The sequence below is a fragment of the Eschrichtius robustus genome, chromosome 17 (genome assembly GCF_028021215.1).
Source record: "Eschrichtius robustus isolate mEscRob2 chromosome 17, mEscRob2.pri, whole genome shotgun sequence".
NCBI classification, from domain to species: domain Eukaryota; kingdom Metazoa; phylum Chordata; class Mammalia; order Artiodactyla; family Eschrichtiidae; genus Eschrichtius; species Eschrichtius robustus.
The window spans coordinates 65,744,688-65,762,025 of record NC_090840.1 but is presented as its reverse complement, the minus strand read 5'-3'; the positions used below and the strand labels follow the sequence as shown (position 1 = coordinate 65,762,025).

Genomic DNA, 17,338 nt, shown 5'->3' with positions numbered 1-17,338 from the left:
ACTCGAATTGCCTGAAAATCCATGCTGTACCGTGAGTGATTTGGGCGGTGCACACACTCTATACACCGGCATTAAATAAAGTAAATAATGCTGACTGTGTGTGTGCACCCAGCCAGATTGCCCAGCTTTCTTAAATCATTTAGGCACACTTAATCTAATGGAACATGTTATGACTTCAGCAGCTTCTGAATAAAAGTTGGAGGAAAGAAAAATCTGAAACGTGGCACCAACTAAAATCCCCATAACAGTTATTTAAGGCAGCTGAAGCACTTCCACGGAAACTGGGCTCTGTTGGAGAAATAGCCACTCCTCTTACAGAATGAAACCTCATTGTTTTTTTTTTTCTTTTTGCCTTTTAAAAAACTTCCTTCTTTTATTTTTAGATTTTGGATGAGAATGGGACTCCAAATCAATTTTTAGGCTATTTCCTCCTTGTTCTGCTTGCTCAGAACGGTCCTTTTTATCTTGCTTCTGCCCCTGGTGGTGTCATCTTGGGCGAGTTACTTGACCTCTCCTGGCTTTGCTTTCTTCATTTGGGTGTTTGTGCTGGGCGATCTTTGTGGTACCTTCCCGCTGTTAACATTCTTTTGATTTCATGATTTCTCTCCCTTATTACTACAGAAAGCACAAGTGTTGTGCCTTAAGCCTAAGATAGGAAAGTATTTATTGACCAAGTTGAAAAACCTCTACTTTCCACATTCCAGGGCTCTGAGTTTGGGCTCAGAGAGTTACAGTGGCTTTTAGGCAGTTTTTGTGCGAAGGGTGGTTTTGGATTTCTTTTCTGTTTTTCTGTAGACCTTATTTGGACGTCTGGCCTTTTGATCTTGGTAGAGAATACTGTGTCTTGACACACACCAATGCCTTAACCCTTGGCATGTTTCAGAAGCCCACAGGCAGGGTCCTGAGGTTGCCTGAGTCACCATTAATGAACCAAACTGCCTGCAATGCTCCAATGGCTGCCTTTTGGCACTTGGCAGGAAAATCCTTTTCATGTTAGTTTCAAGGTTGTCAGACATCATTATCCCCAAGTATTAAAAATTTCAAAGAAAGGAGGCACTGTGTTTGATTTATAGAATAATTATCTAGCTTTAGCTCTAACTTGGCTTTGGCAATGGTTTTGCAAGCACTCGAAAATTAAATCCATTTTTTATGGCACTACAAGGTATTATCTCACAGCAAATGATAATTAAACACCTGTGAAATCAATTAGCCCTTTAAGCAGGGAAACAAAGTTTTCCAATTATGTTTTCGCACCTCAAAAACTTTTATAATTCCAAAACTGGCGCTCGTGGAGAGGGATATGGTCGATCGGCATTACTGAGTCCACTTTCCATTAAGATCATCCCTAAATTTTGCTTTGACTTAATCCTGAGGAAGGCAGTTTGTGGTACCCTCTCCCTTCCAGAGAGGATGCAGTCGCCTTTGGAGCTGACTCTTAGCAGCTATCTATCTGACACACAGCTGAGCTGTCAGCTCCTCTGCAAAGGAGGTTACTCACTTTGTGTTTTGATGCCAAGTTTTACTTGACAGTTTATTTAAAAGCCAAGATTCCTTAATGGAAACCAAGCAACAAGACGTTCCATGTGACAGAATTGCTCTCTCTTTAAGGGCCCTGTAGCCAAGAGTTCTGAGCCATCTTCATTCCAAATTCATAACCTGAAAACAGAGTGGTTAATAGCTGAAAACTAACACAGTGGAAAACTGGGAATCATGGCGGGCCTTTCAGCCCCACAGGATCATGTGTGTTTCATCACTGGCTTTGATAACAAATTAGCTATTCCAGATGCTTCTTTTGGAAAATGATCTGCACTTCTGAAGAACTGAATGGATTTAGGAGAGAGGACATAACAATTTGAGACTCAAAAAGAAGAAAAAGAAACAGGCCTTTGACATCCTCTACATTATGCCTCATATGTACAAAGGCCATTCCAGAAATATGCTTGCTTCATCCTTATTGATACTCATATGTGCTTTAATCTGCATAATACTGTCATCTATACTGTTTCATTACATCCTCAGTAGACTTCATTATTAGGTAGGCAAGACTAGTATGTTTGTCCCATTTTATAAATAAGCATGGATTCAGAACCAGAGTATAACTTGCTTAAAATCAAAGTGACAAAGTCAAGACCAGAACCTATATTTTCTAGGTGTTACTTTATGTAGGCTTCATCCTATCACTCTACATAAACATCTCTTAAAGACATTCCTTTTTTAAAAAAAAATTTCTGAAGACATTTTTAATGGGATCTTGCTTTCATAGCAGATGGCATTTGGAGAAGTTGATGAATCTTAATGTTAACCAGAGACATCAGGCAGATATTGCATAAAACAAAGATGAGAGAGAACTTGTCTTATATCCTTTTAGAAACTTGTCCTACAGAATTACCCTTGTGAATGTGGCCAGCGTTTTTGGACACTTTATGACCTCACAGGCATTATTCGCTGAGGAATAAGGAGATCTGGCATTCATTCAACAACTATTTCTTAAAAAATGACTATGGTCCAAGCACAAGTCTAGCGGCTGGGGTCACAGCAGTGAATAGGAACAGTTGGCCAGAAAGACAAATATGTGTGTGAATTCAGACAGTGGTAAATCCTAGGACGGAGACGAAATGGGGAATTGGGACAGTGAGTGCTGGGAACACAGGCTGGTCTGCGAGGGCCTCTCTGAGGAGGGACTGTTTGTCTGAAGGCTGATGTGCATCTTGAGGTAGATCTGGGAGAAGAAAAATTCCAGGGAGAGGACATGGCAAGTACAAGTCCATGAGATGGTAATGTGTGTGATGTTTCTAGAAACTGAGAGAAGGACAGTGTAGCTGTAGATGGTGAGTGAGGAGAGGAGCAGTCAGAGCTGTCGGCAGAAGCCAGTTCTCAGGGAGCCCTGTCGGCTAGGGCAAGGGACGTGACTATTATCCTAAGTGCCATGAGGAGTCGGTGGAGGGTTTTCAGCCTGGGAGTGACGTCTTAACGGTATCTTTGGTTGCTTTATGGAAAATGGATTTTAGGGGGATAAGATTGAACCTATTCTGACCTGAAACTATTAAGAACGAGAGTATGCTTCCTGTTGCTCTGCTCACGTGGAAACCCAAAGGAGGAGTAGAATTAAAGAGATATAGGAAAGAGGGGCATAAGGAGACTCTGGTTCCCATGGAATTACAAAACCCAGTAGGGGGCAGCTCCTGGAGGGCTTCTGCATCTTTGTTTCCCCAGTGCTCAGTGTGTCACTTGGCACATAGGAGCTGCTCAACTTTCATTTGTCCAGCAAATAAATATCAGAGCAGGAAGGCATCTTAAGAGCCATCTGGTCTACCTCTCTCCCATCAGATGCTTAAATTATCCCTCTGTCCCACAACCTCTTCCCCACATGAGGCCACCTAGGAGTTGGTAGCTGTTTAGCTGCTTCTCAAGGGGAACAGTGCTGAGCAGAGCTGGCTGGAGGAGAGGCAGAGGTGACTCAGTGTCACAGACTCTTTCTCCCAGGGCACTGTTGTGGTTCTGCCAAAGGAAATGGCAGAATCTAGACTTATGGGCTTTCCCAATCTCCAGTGACCAAACCCCTCATGGAGGCTGATCTCGTCAGTAAGCCATATGTGGCATCAGATTGTTCATCATAACAGATTTTTATGTCTCATGGTGGCACGTATGCACCTGTACAATTATATACTCATACCCAGGTGAGAGAGATTAAACTTTCCATAGACAACTAGCTTCATGCAGCTTTCATGTTATGTTGGCGTCCTGTAAATTTTGAGGATGGGCCATCGCTGCCTATGCAAATTTCTGAGGTCTCATTTGCTTGTTCAGTGCAAAAGGCCCAGAGGTGAGCTGGCCCTGACTGTCAAAGTCAGAAGGTGGCGCCCAGGAATGGCAAAGGTAGGAAAGGAGACAGGAAGTGAGGGTAGCTGAAACCAGCATCATTTCATTAGCTGTGTGTAATTGGATTCTCAAGGTATTTTATAATCACTTAAGTGCAAGGAGCAGATGAAAGGCTTCAGCACTGACCAAGAATGCGGGGTATGTGAGATTCGCCACTGGACAGCCCCTACGTAGTGTCTACTCTGGTGACGAGAACAGCCCAGCAGGAATTCCAAACATCCTCCTAATCCCAGTGCCTACCGGCTGGCTGTGCAGGGAAGAATGTCTTGGCTCAACAAGGGAAGGGGTCAGAACATTGGGGTGAGCCCAGTTTTCTTTGGGGGATGAGGAGTCTTCGCCTTTGCACCGATGCAATGTTTATCATGGCAGAAGCCGGGAAGAGGTTCCCCAGTTTTATTTTCTTTAGTCAGACGTGGAGGAAAGCCAGGAGACGGTTCAGTTTGAATAGTGCCGTGCATACATTTAACTTGATTTGCAAATAATGCTGTTTAGCAGGGCTGGTGAAACACACATTTCCACCCCCCCCCCCTTCATCAGTGTGCAGAGAGGACAGAATTTTTAACAAGATGCCAGGCCTTTGAAAATAAAGACAGAAAAGGGATACAAAATGTACAAAAGGAAGACACTATATATAAAAGACACTCTTTTCCATTCTCCAAGTCAGTTGGGCTCAGCCTAAACACAGGAGTGAAGATCATCCTAGGAAGGATTGGCATAATCAAGAGCCAGACGTATTGTTATTAGCTAAGCAGAGATGGTTGTAACGAAGGTCTCATGTCTCTTCTTTGTGTCTCTATTGTTTCTACAGCCTCTCCCGCCCCCCTGCAAACCAGTTCACACTGAGCACTTTTCATCTATATCATACCTATGTTTTGAGTGGCTCCTGCAGGCCAGGCCCTGGGGGTAGGTGTTGGTTCAACAGAAAGTAGGACCATGGTCCTCCCACCTGGAGCCCAGTGGAAGGAAAACAAGAAAATGGGCAACTTGATCCAGAGGGAGTAGCAGACAGGGAATCCTGGGTGCCATGTGAGCAGCAAGAGGGTCTCTGGGTATGACTTAGGGATCGGGGAAGGTTTCCTCCAGGGTGGAAGGGAAGAAGGGTGTGTGGGGAAGTACCCTGTCCACAGGCTGCTCCCTGGGACTCGGCCTGTCCCTGGGGAGTCGCCATCGAGGCTCGACACCCCACGCTGCTGGCCCCAGTGCTGGGCTCCTCAGCTTCAGTCCACACTTCCTGGCCCTGCCGCACTTGGCTTGTCTTCGTGGCGCAGAGCCTGGTGAAAGGTTAATGGTGAGATAATGACCTTGGGCTTCCCAGTTGCCCTCGGGTCTGTCCCAGACATATAGCTCCCGCAGTCAGGACCTTGGTGTGCCTTTGGTGGACCCATTTATCCATCTGAGGTCACGGCTGCTGCTGGCTCCTTAATTGTCACTCCCTTCCCTTTCCCCCCTGTACCCAGAGAGCCCCTTATTTAGCACTTTCAGAAATGCTCTATTTCCAACCAGAGAATTTAGACCCACACGTCCTGGAATTGCATTTATCTCAGAGCACTTTGAAATGTGGTATTGCTGAACAGAAAAGCCGGTGCTCCAAAATCTCGCCTCCTTCCGACAGCTTCCTGAGGTTCATGTCCCCTGGCACAATATATTCAAAATCTTTCATTTCCCCCTTTTCTGGGGAAGTTACTCCTTCCTTCGAGGCAGCTCTGGGAGACAACAGAGCCCTTCTTGTACAAGCCCCACAAAGTACAACTCTGCTACTCGACTTCATCATCTGTAAAATGGGGCCACTTCATGGGTGGTTGTAGAGAGAAAGGGCATGAATGAACACGGATTGTTGCCCCACCCATGGGAAACGTGTAATCAGTGGGGGGATGATTATTATAATTGTTATCATTAATGGCTGTGCTATTTTTGTCACTTGCTTTTACATATTAGCCATTGAGCTGCTATGTAATGGGCGGGAACCAAGGTGGTCTTCTGCATGGTGTACCTGGTACCTGTTAAATTCATTAATATGTGCAGGTGAGGGTTACCACCTGGTCCAGGCTTACAGTTCTTAGCTGTCAGTGGATGTTTAGGGTACAGATGGGGTGGGGGAGTTTAGACTTGATATGGGATTATGATCCAGTGTGTTCAGACGCAGTGTTTGATTCCAAGGATCCAGCCAACTCTTTGTTCTTCCCTGTGAAAAGCAGGTATAACCATATCCACCTCCTGGGGTGGCTGTGAGGCTTAAATGAGATAATTTGTGTGAAAGAGTCAGTACCTCCCCTGGGGCCTCCCGCCCCAGCCAGAGCCCACACACTGTTCCTCCCTCCCTTCCCGATATTGAAATGGATTTTAAATGGGCATTAAAAAGAAGATGGTCTTCCGTGGAAAGCCAGGAAGTGTGAAAGGGTGGACGGCTTGGGACCGGCAGGGTCATTCAGAGGAGCACCACAAAGAAATCATTTCCTAATCCTTGGCCTGACCGGGTGCCCCAGAGGTTCGAGCAGCCGGCAGTGCTCAGGGCACAGTGGCCTGTGTTAGGAATCTCACCATCTCCAAATAGCGAGGGCCTTCCCGCTGGGAGCTACTGAGTCCCTGAAGCTGCAGTCACTCTGGTCACCAGCACCACACACTAGGATAATCCATCTGCGTTTCCCTGACTTCAGAACATAGAGTAGCTCATTCGTGGGCACAGACACTGTATGAGCAGGTGGCGTGAAGAAACTGAGGCTCAGTGAATCCCGTGAATTCACAAAGACCACTGGGGCCTATACTTTTCTGTGTGTAACTTACAAGACAACAAATAGAGATAGAATGGTGGCCAATGGACCCATTTTCCAGCTAAAAGATTGGCTCCCACTCATGGGTTTCTCAGTTCAAATCTGTGCCTTGGGCCAATTTCATTTTATTACATGCTATGGATTTGGGGGTTTTCTCAAAAATAATTGAACTTTTAAGCGTCACATCTGGGATAGTCCAAGAAAGGGCCTAAGGCAACATAGATATTAAATAACAGAGCACCATCTTGGACTGAACTCCTGATGTGACATAGGGTGGAATTTTGAGTAGGGGAGAAAGAGTCCTTTTAAATGGTAGCCTTTTGTTGCCAATGCTTGAGACTAGGTGAAAGGTTTAGGACTTCACTGTGTAAGAAACATAACTTTCAGACACGCCATTTGTGTGAGCTGCCAAGGAGACAGTATCATGTAGTAGAGAGCAAAGGCCCTTTAGAATCAGAAAGCCTAGAGCTGGAGCCTCGGTGGCTCCACAGCTGTGACCTACGTTGGCAAGGTTATCGGGCTGTGCGAACTTAATGTCTGCCTGTGAAGTTGGCTTATATCAAGTCCTAAGCGTTCCTTTGGTGACATGTCACTCTTCTGCTTGAGCCCTTCAGGGACCCACGACCGCCTGCACAGGGTCATGTCTGAGGTCCAGGAGATCCTCCCAGGGGGACCCTTCCTGTACCAGCAGCCTCATTGCTCCTCCCCGTCTGGCACACCCCAGACTCTGGGCAGTGTGTCTCACCTTGGTGTCTCTGTTCCTGCTCTGCTACCTCTACCCCCAGAGATGCCTGTCACCTCCTCTCAGCTCTTTGCTGGACTGATTCTTGCTCTTCCTTTAATATTAGCTCAGAATCTCCCATCCTCCCAGAGGCATCCCTTCTTCTCACTTTCCCCACCAAAGCCAAGCTGTGCCTGTTGTTTCTCTTCTCTACATAACTCCCAGCCCTTGCCTCCATCCTCCCATTTCCCTCACCGAATGACAATCGTTTGATAACACATCTGCCTTCTCCCTGGACCATCAGTTCCTTGAACAGTATTTGACACATGGTACTAGGCGTTACTAGGCATTAGGCATTCAACTAATGTTTGTTGAATGAATGAAGGAAAGCACAGAGGAGGTGCCAAGGAAGCTATTTTATTTCCCTTATCCCAGAGCACTTTGTGCAGCTACAACAGTCATAAGTTGTTTTTGCGTTCTTTGTTTTTTTCTTCAGGGCTGTGATTCTAACCTCGGGGTAAGCAAAGACGATTAAGTACTTATGCGGATGGGATTTGAGAGGAAGCATATCAGCTGTAGATGTTCACTTACTTTCTAAATCAATACGTGAGACACACCGTAACAGCATCAGGGGGCGACTAGAATTGCGTGACTACAGGGAGGACGGCCTGGCTCACGTCTTCCCTATCCTCTTTGATTAGCAGAAAGCAGGCTCGCATGGAACTGAGCCTACCAAGGAACTGTGGGAAGCACAGGTGGACCCATGGGCACACTGCACCAGCATCATCCGTGGCTACGGAGCGTTTGATAATAAGGCAAAATCCTTTCAATTAGAAGCTGCTGTTGTGATTCACAGCTTCTGTTTTCATTTTATTTTCAAGGGTCTGCTGTACACATCTCCCTGGCTCTGTCTTGGGGCATCCGTTCCTCTTCCGTTTGTTTGTTACGTTTTAGGAATGTTTGTATTCCTCTTGAACTGCTGTAGTTTATACAAAAATTTACGATCACGCAGTGCCTTGCAGCTTCTACTGTATGCACGCGATCTCATTTAATCTTCACATCTTTGAGGCCCAGAGAAGGTAAACAATCTGCACAGGGACGCACGGAGAGTGGTAGATCCAGAAGCCAAGTTCTTCATCCCAGGTTTTCCTACTTAAACCGGCTGTATTTTCTGTTATATTCGGTCGCCTCCCTTCCAATCATAGCTATCATTTATGGATTGCTTATAATGTGCCCAGGCTTTAGTTAAAATGTACCATTTAATCCTCACAGTAGAAGTATTATCCCCATTTTGCCAACCAGGAAACTAAGATCTAGACAAATTAAAAACTTTCCCAAGATCATTCAGCTTATGAATAGCCAAGATGAAATTGGAACCCAGGTTTGGCTGGGTCTAAAGCTGCTTAACCACTAAGCTTTTAATCACTAAGCTCTTAACCACCGTGCCAGTGGTTCTCAAAATTTAGGGTGCATCTTAATTATCTGGAGGGCTTGTTAAAACACAGAATACTGGGCCCTTCCCCCAGAGTTTCTGATTCAGCAGGCCTGGGTGAGGCTGAGAATGTACATTTCTACCAATTTCCCAGACGATGCCACTAGTTGGAAGAGTGTACTTTGAGGACCCCAGCGCTAATGCCACCTCGCCCTCCGCCCATACGCTGGTTGCACTGAATTGCTGCCAGCCAAAAAAAAAAAAAAAAATGTGTTTCATATGGAGGGGAAGGGCTTCAATTATGCATTATTGTATGGCCCATTTTAAATGGGGTGTATCCCATACATTATTCACTACAACTTTAAGGTTGTTGTAGTGAATTATTTCGGCCGTAGAACGGGTTTGGTTTCTAGGTTAAATACAGGGTCATGTTATTCTTATTGTGTTTTTCATTGAAGTAGTTTATGGAAACTGTTCTGTCTTCTGTGTCATCACCTATACAACGGGGGACTTAATGGCCATCTGAAAAGGGTAACAAAACCATTATTAATTAAAGCTGAAAGTTCTCTGAGATTAGTTGCCTCCCTCATCTACTTACCTTCTTGCTTAGGATCTCATATGTTTGTTATTTCTTGTTTTTAAGAAGTTTATGATTTTGATGTGATTTATATTTCTAAGCTTAAGTCATAGGGAAGAATTAGTCTCTAAAAAGACTGTCCCCCCTCCCTTGACTTGTCGTCTCCCCATCTTTTTCCCCAGTCCCTATCCACTGGTTACCACCAACCTGTTCTCCGTCTCTGTAATTATGTTATTTCATGAACACTATATAAATGGACTAATTCAGAATATGTCCTTTTGGGATTGGCTTTTTCACTTAGGATAATTTTCTTGAGGTTGTTGTGTGTATCAATAGTTCATTTCCTTTTATTGCTAAGAAGTATTCTAAGCTATACATGTACCACAGTTGGTTGAATGATTCACCCATTGAAGGATATTTGGATAGTTTCCAGTTTGGGGCTATTAAGGATAAAGCTGCTGTGAACATTCGTGGACAAGTTTCTGCGTGAAAATAAGTTTTCATTTCTCTGGGATAAATGCCCAAGAGTGCAATTGCTGGGTGCTAAGCCCATTTTTAGTTCTAAAAGAAACTGCCAAACCATTTTCCAACGTGGCCGCCCCATTTTACCATCCCACCAGCAATATACGAGTGTTCCAATGTCTTTGCAGCCACGTCAGAACCTGTTGTCATGTGTCCTTTTGATTATAGCCATCCTACTTGCTGTAAAGTGATATTTCGTTGTTTTGATTTGCATTTCCCTAAAGACTAATGGTTAAGTATATTTTCATGTGCTTATTGGCACTTTGTATATTTTCTTTGGAACAATGTCTATTCACATCCTTTGCCTGTTTTTATAAATTTATTTATTTATTTATTTTGACTGCGTTGGGTCTTTGTTGCTGTGTGCGGGCTTTTCTCTAGTTGTGGTGAGTGAGGGCTACTCTGTTGTGGTGCGTGGGCTTCTCATTGTGGTGGCTTCTCTTGTTGTGGAGCATGGGCTCTAGGCACGTGGGCTCAGTAGTTGTGGTTCGCGGGCTCTAGAGCGCAGGTTCAGTAGTTGTGGTGCACGGGCTTAGTTGTTCCGCGGCATGTGGGCTCTTCCTGGACCAGGGCTCGAACCCGTGTTCCCTGCATTGGCAGGCGGATTCTTAACCACTGTGCCACCAGGGAAGCCCCCGTTTGCCTGTTTTTAAATTGGATTATTTGTCTTTTGATTGTTGGGTTGTAAGAGTTCTTTACCTTTTCTGGATAAAAGTCCCTTGTCAGATTTATGATTTGCAAATATTTTCTCTCTTCTATAGGTTGTCTTTTCACTTTCTCGATGGGAGCTGGGGATAGAGGGAGACCAGTCTTCTCAGCTGTACTCACCTACGTTAGAACTTCTATTAGGCAGAGCTGATGGGGGTTGTTGATGGAGCAGATCTTGGCTCAGATGCTCCAGACGCTCTCAGTTCTTGCCGAGATTTGGTAGATTTTCTTGAACAAATGTTTTTCCATTTGTCATCATGACCTTAGGACAATTTCCAGAAACTTTCCATGAATGCTCTTATAATTTGTACCAGTTAAATTATTGTTTTGCTGGGAAGAGTGTCCACAGAATTCCTTAGTGTGTCATTTTGGAAGGCCAGGCTTCCACAGTGTACTTAATACAAATGCCCTCAGGAGATGTTACACCTGAAGTCCTCATCAGTCTTTCTAGTTATCTGATGAGTCTTTGGTAGATCTAGCAGCTGAAGAAGCATCTTCTAGAACTACACAACATCTGCAAGACTAGAACAGTGCCTGGAACATAGTATTTCTTAAAGGAATGATTGAATAAATGAACAAGTTTAAGCACCTAGAAGGAGGTAGACATGGGGCATGGGAGAACATCAGAGAGCTGAGTGAGAGGGTACCAAGTACATACGTGGCTCAATTAGAAAGATTGTCCCCTTTGCAGGCATCATTACTTCTTCAATTGTAATACACAGTAATTCATAGGCTCACTGTCACTAGAGCCCAAGAATGAGGCTGGTTCATGGGTTGAGCATGATTAGAAATCCAAAAATCATTGTTTCACGTTATGAGTGATTATGTTTCTGTATGTCTTTGTGTGTCAATATAAATACACACATTACACATTGTGTACACGAGCAGATTTCTGTAGACACATATACACACATACATACATACATACATACAATGGTTATGGAGACTTTTGGAGCAATGGGATACTCTCAAAGGGACATTCTTCTTTCTTACCTAAAAATAACATGAAGAATAATGGAATGTTCAAAACAATCTTTAGTCATCTTGCCCAACTGACTCATTTTGCAGATGAGGAAACTGAGGCCCAGAGAGCCCATCGTTTTGTTCTTAATCTCACAGCTTACCTAGTGGGTTCCTGATTCCAGCAAGAATGATTGTCCCCCATCTCCTGTTACCTATTATGTGAATGAACACAAGTTTCAATCATGAAGCTTTATTCACTACATCAGCAAATCTTCCTATACAACCACTTAAAAATCAACAGCTTGAATAACTGTCATTTGAATTTTTCCTACAAGTTTTCTGCCTTTCCTCTCGCTCCACTCCTTCCCTACAGTAAATTTTGCAACTGGCAACTTTGAAACTTGTTACAATCCAGCACGTTAATAGGGTTTTACATTTTAGCAGCCTAATGATAAGGAGGTAGGGCCTTCTGTTCTAGCCCCTCAGGGGTTTCTATTCTGGGCATTTATAAAACTTTGCTGTAGCCTCAAGTATATTTGACCTTTTTATATTAAAAAAAAGTTTCAGTTTAAACTTTATACGTATATATTATGTGTATGTACATATTTCACTCTTCTCCACTGATTAGGTAGATATTCAGACATTATCAACAGTTGAACTTGAAGATACTTGTCAATTATTTCCCTATGTTTGGTAAGGAAGAGAAGCCATTACTATCATAATTTATTATTATTTTCATTTAGCTAGATTTGAGCCCTCTTAAAAATCTTTTCTGCTTTGAGGTCTATTTTGCAGTTTAGTTAATGCAGCAAGGGTTTTCTTTTTTCTTTTTCTTTTTCTTTTTTTTTTTAAATTTTACTCTCAATGGAGATAATCTTAATCCATTCACGGTGACCTTTCCTTGTGCAAATTAGTTGTACATGCTTGTTTAAGTAAATGGTCCTTTGCATGATGTCTCTTCTTAATGATGGGTTTATAATCAAAAATTGACTTATTCCCATATGCCTAGTTTGTGTGAGAATATAAAAATAGATGTGGACTTGAAAAATATAAACGTATATCAGTATACCCAAAAGAGGAGGGAAGAATCCAATGCCTTCAGGCTATGATTAAATTAGACTATTAGAGTCAGAAAATGCTGGTGACATATGCTACTGTCAAAGTCACCTGTCTGCCGAGCCTGGGAGGCTCTTGAAAAAGGAGAGTGATTTCTTCCTGGCTCTGAGAAACTGGGCCTTCACAGGACCTGGGCCATCTCCAGTTTCCCAAGTTTTCTGAAGCTCCAAATGAACTTTCAACTGTGTGTTTAGGAATGTATTTGTGGAAATCATTTATATTTATATTTATTTATTTATTTTTAAAAGATTTCTAGTTTAATTAATTAATTAATTTGGCCATGCTGTGCGGTCTGCGGGATCTTAGTTCCCTGACCAGGGATTGAACTCATGTACCCTACATTGGGATTGCAGAGTCTTAAGCACTGGACTGCCAGGGAAGTCACTGGAAATCATTTTTATAGTGCTAGCCCTGAATAAAATGAGATGCTTGTTACCCTTCCTGCACTTCACCGGTATAAAGAGACAGGTGACGTTCATATTACATTTTGTATTTTTTCAAGCGTAGAAACAGTGTGATACAACTAAATGGTGTTTGAGGAAAAGAAACAATCATCTCTTCTGCTGCTCAGGTTCCCACAGACCCCACCGTTTTTTTTCTCCTGTTATTCCTCTTTCCCCATTTCTTGGTCTGGCTCCTTCTCTCTCACCTCCATGCCAACCATTCTTACACAGGAGTGTTTGTCTGGGGTAACCAAATGTTCTTGGTTAAAAGTAGAAACTCCAGCTTGAAGGAGAAACTAAATGTTTTGTGCTTGGAATGGAGGTTTCCTGAGTAGGTTTTAGTAGCATGGGTTCGTGGGGTAGGAAACAAGAACAGCCTTCATTTTACTGAATGACATGGCATTAAAAAAGAACAACTAGCAGTGAGTACTTTTTAAGCTTATGGGGGCAACCTATTTTCATCCAACACAAAAATCTGACTTGGGAAGCAAAGGCTGGGCAAGCCAAAATTTTGCTGGGACCATCAGACTTGTCTTTTATGTACTGTTTGCAAAAGGCCCTAATTGCTTTGTCCAATGTGATGGTTCACATTTCTTCTCCTTCATACAACAACCCTGCCCACCTCCCGCCCTGGAAAAGTGAGGCTTGCCTGTGTATCGCCCGAGTTGCTCTGGGTAATTTCTGGTAGGTGTGCACCCACCCCAGGTGTGTTCATTCATCCTCCCCGACCCTCTCCCCTGCCCCATTCCTAAGGCGTCTTTGTTTGCTGATGGCTCCTCCTCTTTTTCTAGGTATGATTATCGGGAAATGCTGCACAATGCCACTTTCTGTCTGGTTCCTCGTGGTCGCAGGCTTGGGTCTTTCAGGTTCCTGGAGGCTCTGCAGGTAAGAGACCCTGATCCTCCCCAGACCAGGGCTGAGGACTCAACGTCAGACTGGGGCGGAGTTTAACCGTAGCACTTCTCCTGGGGTCTAAGCCGAACGCGTGGTTTGCCTTGAACACGTGAAATCTGTTTTCCCAAGAAAATCTGCAACATTTTTATGAGTGGGGGGCGGGGGCGGAGGGAGGATTTACTCCCTGCCTTTGGACATGAGGAGATTCAATGGGAATCTCAAGGGAGGGTGAGTTCTTCAGAGATATGTTTACAAACAGAGGGCACATCTGCTTGCCCACCAGGCAGCCGACCTGGGCTCCACGGAGACTCAGACCTCCTCCTGGAAGCCAGTCTCAAGAGCAATGAAAATGGCTGATGGGTGGTATTTCCCAAAAGCAAAATCGTTGGTTCTGTCCCCATCTCCGTCGTTACTCAGTTCCTCTAAATGCTGAGCACGATACCCAGCAAGGTGGAGGCACTCACTCAGCCCACCTCCTCCCAGGCTCTGAAGTTCAGAGCTCCTGGAGCTGCTGGGTCTCTGCTATTAACCTTCACTTTGCAGAAATGCCTTCACCTGCTGAGACAGTTCTCCACACTTCCCACCTGGAAGTTGCAACCAGCCTTCCTTGTTGGCGAGAAAGCACGCCTTCCACCTCTCTCCTCCTCAGCTCCCGGACCCCTTGCTACTGTGTCCTTTCTTCCTCTGTGCTCTGCCCCTGGCTGAATCTGTGCTTTTGTCGCAGTGCTTCTTAACTGCCATCATTCTGTCCTGTCCTCTGACAGGAGAGCTTCCTTCCCTTGAAAGTCTTTTGTGGCACGTTCTACAAAGCATACCATTCCTGACATTCCCCTAGCCTCTTGGGATGTTGCATGGAGCAAATTGTTCTCTGCTTTGGATTCTGAGTTATTTGCAACCAGAATTTTGTCATCAGCCTGGTGTTTCTTGGCTCTTAGGTCCCTGTGCAGGTAGTAAATTGGTACGACAGTGGTTGGGATCCCTCCACACTGAAGGGAACAAAGTTCAGATGTTTACATGGCTAGGGAAAGGTGGGCACCCGGTAACAGTTTAGTCCACAAAACGCTTTATCAGGAATGCCGAACTGTTCTTTGTTGCTCAGGACATTGGGGTGAACCACTTTGCAAGTGGACTGTGGCAGTTACACTGACAAGGCTGTTCATGTTCAAGGTGGGCTTTATGCTAGGATTTTGTTGGTGAGCGATTTTGTTACATCAGTAAAACTTCTTCAGTGTAGGCCAGTTGCCTCCATAGAGGTAAGGTCAGCCAAACCATGTACAAGAATAGAAATGGGGTTTTCGCATTCTAGGGCAAGACTTGCAAATAGCAAAATCTCAGCTGGATACAGACAACCTTCATGTGACTTGATAATTCATAAAAGCCCACTTTTCTTCTGACCTCAGCAGTCCAGGATTCATGCCAGTAATTGAATTTGTACCAATTTCACCTCTGATTGGAAGGGTTCCTGCTGCCATATTCCTCACACTCACGAAGTCCCCTTCTTTGAGCAGGCCGCCTGTGTCCCTGTGATGCTCAGCAATGGATGGGAGTTGCCATTCTCTGAAGTGATTAATTGGAACCAAGCTGCCGTCATAGGTGATGAGAGATTGTTATTACAGGTAAGGAAGGGGTGGTGGTGGCCTTCAGCAGATCAGTGGATTACTGTTGCCCCCGTCCAAACTTTCAAAGAAGATGAATCCAAAAGGTCAGCTCTGTAAAAGAAATTTTATCAGGAGAAGAAAATTGCCTGGGTCATGGTGAATATGAAGTCATTTAATATGACATCGTTCACTTCCCAACACACAATCTGCTCAGGTCCAGGGAATATATTCAGAGAAGGAGAAGTTGCAGGTAGACCACACTGAACTTTGATACTGAGAAGAGGTGTGTATCTACCCCCCCTCAATATTCAAAATGTTTAGAAATGATAGCAGAGAGTTTTTGTACCATCCTGCTGCCACTTTGTACTCCTTTCCCAATTCCGTATCTGCCTTCAGATTAATTTTCAGAAAGAGAGAGGTCTCTAGGGCTGATTCTTATAATTAGTGTTATATCATTGCTCAAATGATCTAGTCTGGGTACGTGAGTGAGTGTTATCTTTAAGATGTATATTTAAAAGAGCAGCCTCAAATGAAAATGTATGTTTTTTAAAAATGTATTTTTGGCCATTTAGATTTTTTTCCATTTAATTTTGTTGTTGTAAGAACATGTAATATGAAATCTACTCTTTTAACAAATTTTGACGTGTACTCATTATGGTTGAGTGTAGGTACAATGTGCTACAGCAGGTCTCTAAAGCTTATTCAGCTTGCTTAACTGAAGCTTTATGCCCACTTATTAGTAATTCCTCACTTCCCATCCCCCAACCCCTGGTCACCACCATTCTACTCTTTAATTCTATGAATTTGATTATTTTAGATATCTCTTATAAGTGGACTCATGAATTATTTGTCTTTCTGTGACTGGTTTATTTCACTTAGTATAATGTCCTCAAGGTTCATCCATGTTGTCTTCTGTTGCAGAATTAAGACTTACTAATTATTGAAATGTCCGTATTACCCAAAGTGATCCACAGACTCAAGGCAATTTCTGCCAAAATCCTAATGGCATTTGTTTTTTACAGAAATAGAAAAACAGCTCTAAAATCCATATGGAGCCAGAAAAGACCCCAAATAGCCAAATCAATCTTGAGGAAAAAGAACAAAGCCAAGGCATTATAGTCCCTAATTTCAAAATATATTATAAAGCTCCAGTCATCAAAACAGTATGGTACTGGCATAAAGACAGATATATAGACTAATGGACCAGAATAAAGAGCTAAGAAATAAATCCACACATATACATCAACCAATCTTCCACAAGATTGGTTAATGTATATGTATATGCCTAATAAAAGTTTGAACTTCTCAAGAGCTGCCTGGGAAGGGGGATATGATACTCACAGAAAAATCCTGGGGCAGGAATAGTCAGTCACTGAGGATTTCTAAAGACCCTTTGTGCAATAATGTTTTAGCTTCAACATAAATTGCCATATTCTTTTCTCTAAAATGATGGAATATTTTAATGCTTTTATTTCATGGCATTGTACTTTATCTTGAACTACCACAAATATTTGTAAAATGATATTTTTTAATGTCCTTTTTTCGATATTCAGGAAATTCACTTTCTAACTCTATCATTGATTCTACTTCTGTGCTGCTGGCCAGTCTGCTAACTGGCTGGTGAAATAACTCAGTACTCTCCCTAAAGTAACAGTGGAATATCTGTAACCAAGAGGGCCATGAATTAGGCAAGCCAAGCTGAACGCAGCTCCTAAAA

At 43.4% G+C, this 17,338-nt stretch overlaps 1 protein-coding gene across 1 annotated transcript in view; it reads left to right on the top strand.

The window, feature by feature from the left end:
* Positions 1-17,338, top strand: part of EXT1 (exostosin glycosyltransferase 1) — a 290,191-nt gene that overhangs the window by 233,101 nt on the left and 39,752 nt on the right. The window contains exons 2-3 of the mRNA XM_068526280.1: positions 13,921-14,014; positions 15,532-15,639. Coding sequence (XP_068382381.1) covers positions 13,921-14,014; positions 15,532-15,639 — 202 coding nt within the window. The remainder of the gene's footprint in view (positions 1-13,920; positions 14,015-15,531; positions 15,640-17,338) is intronic.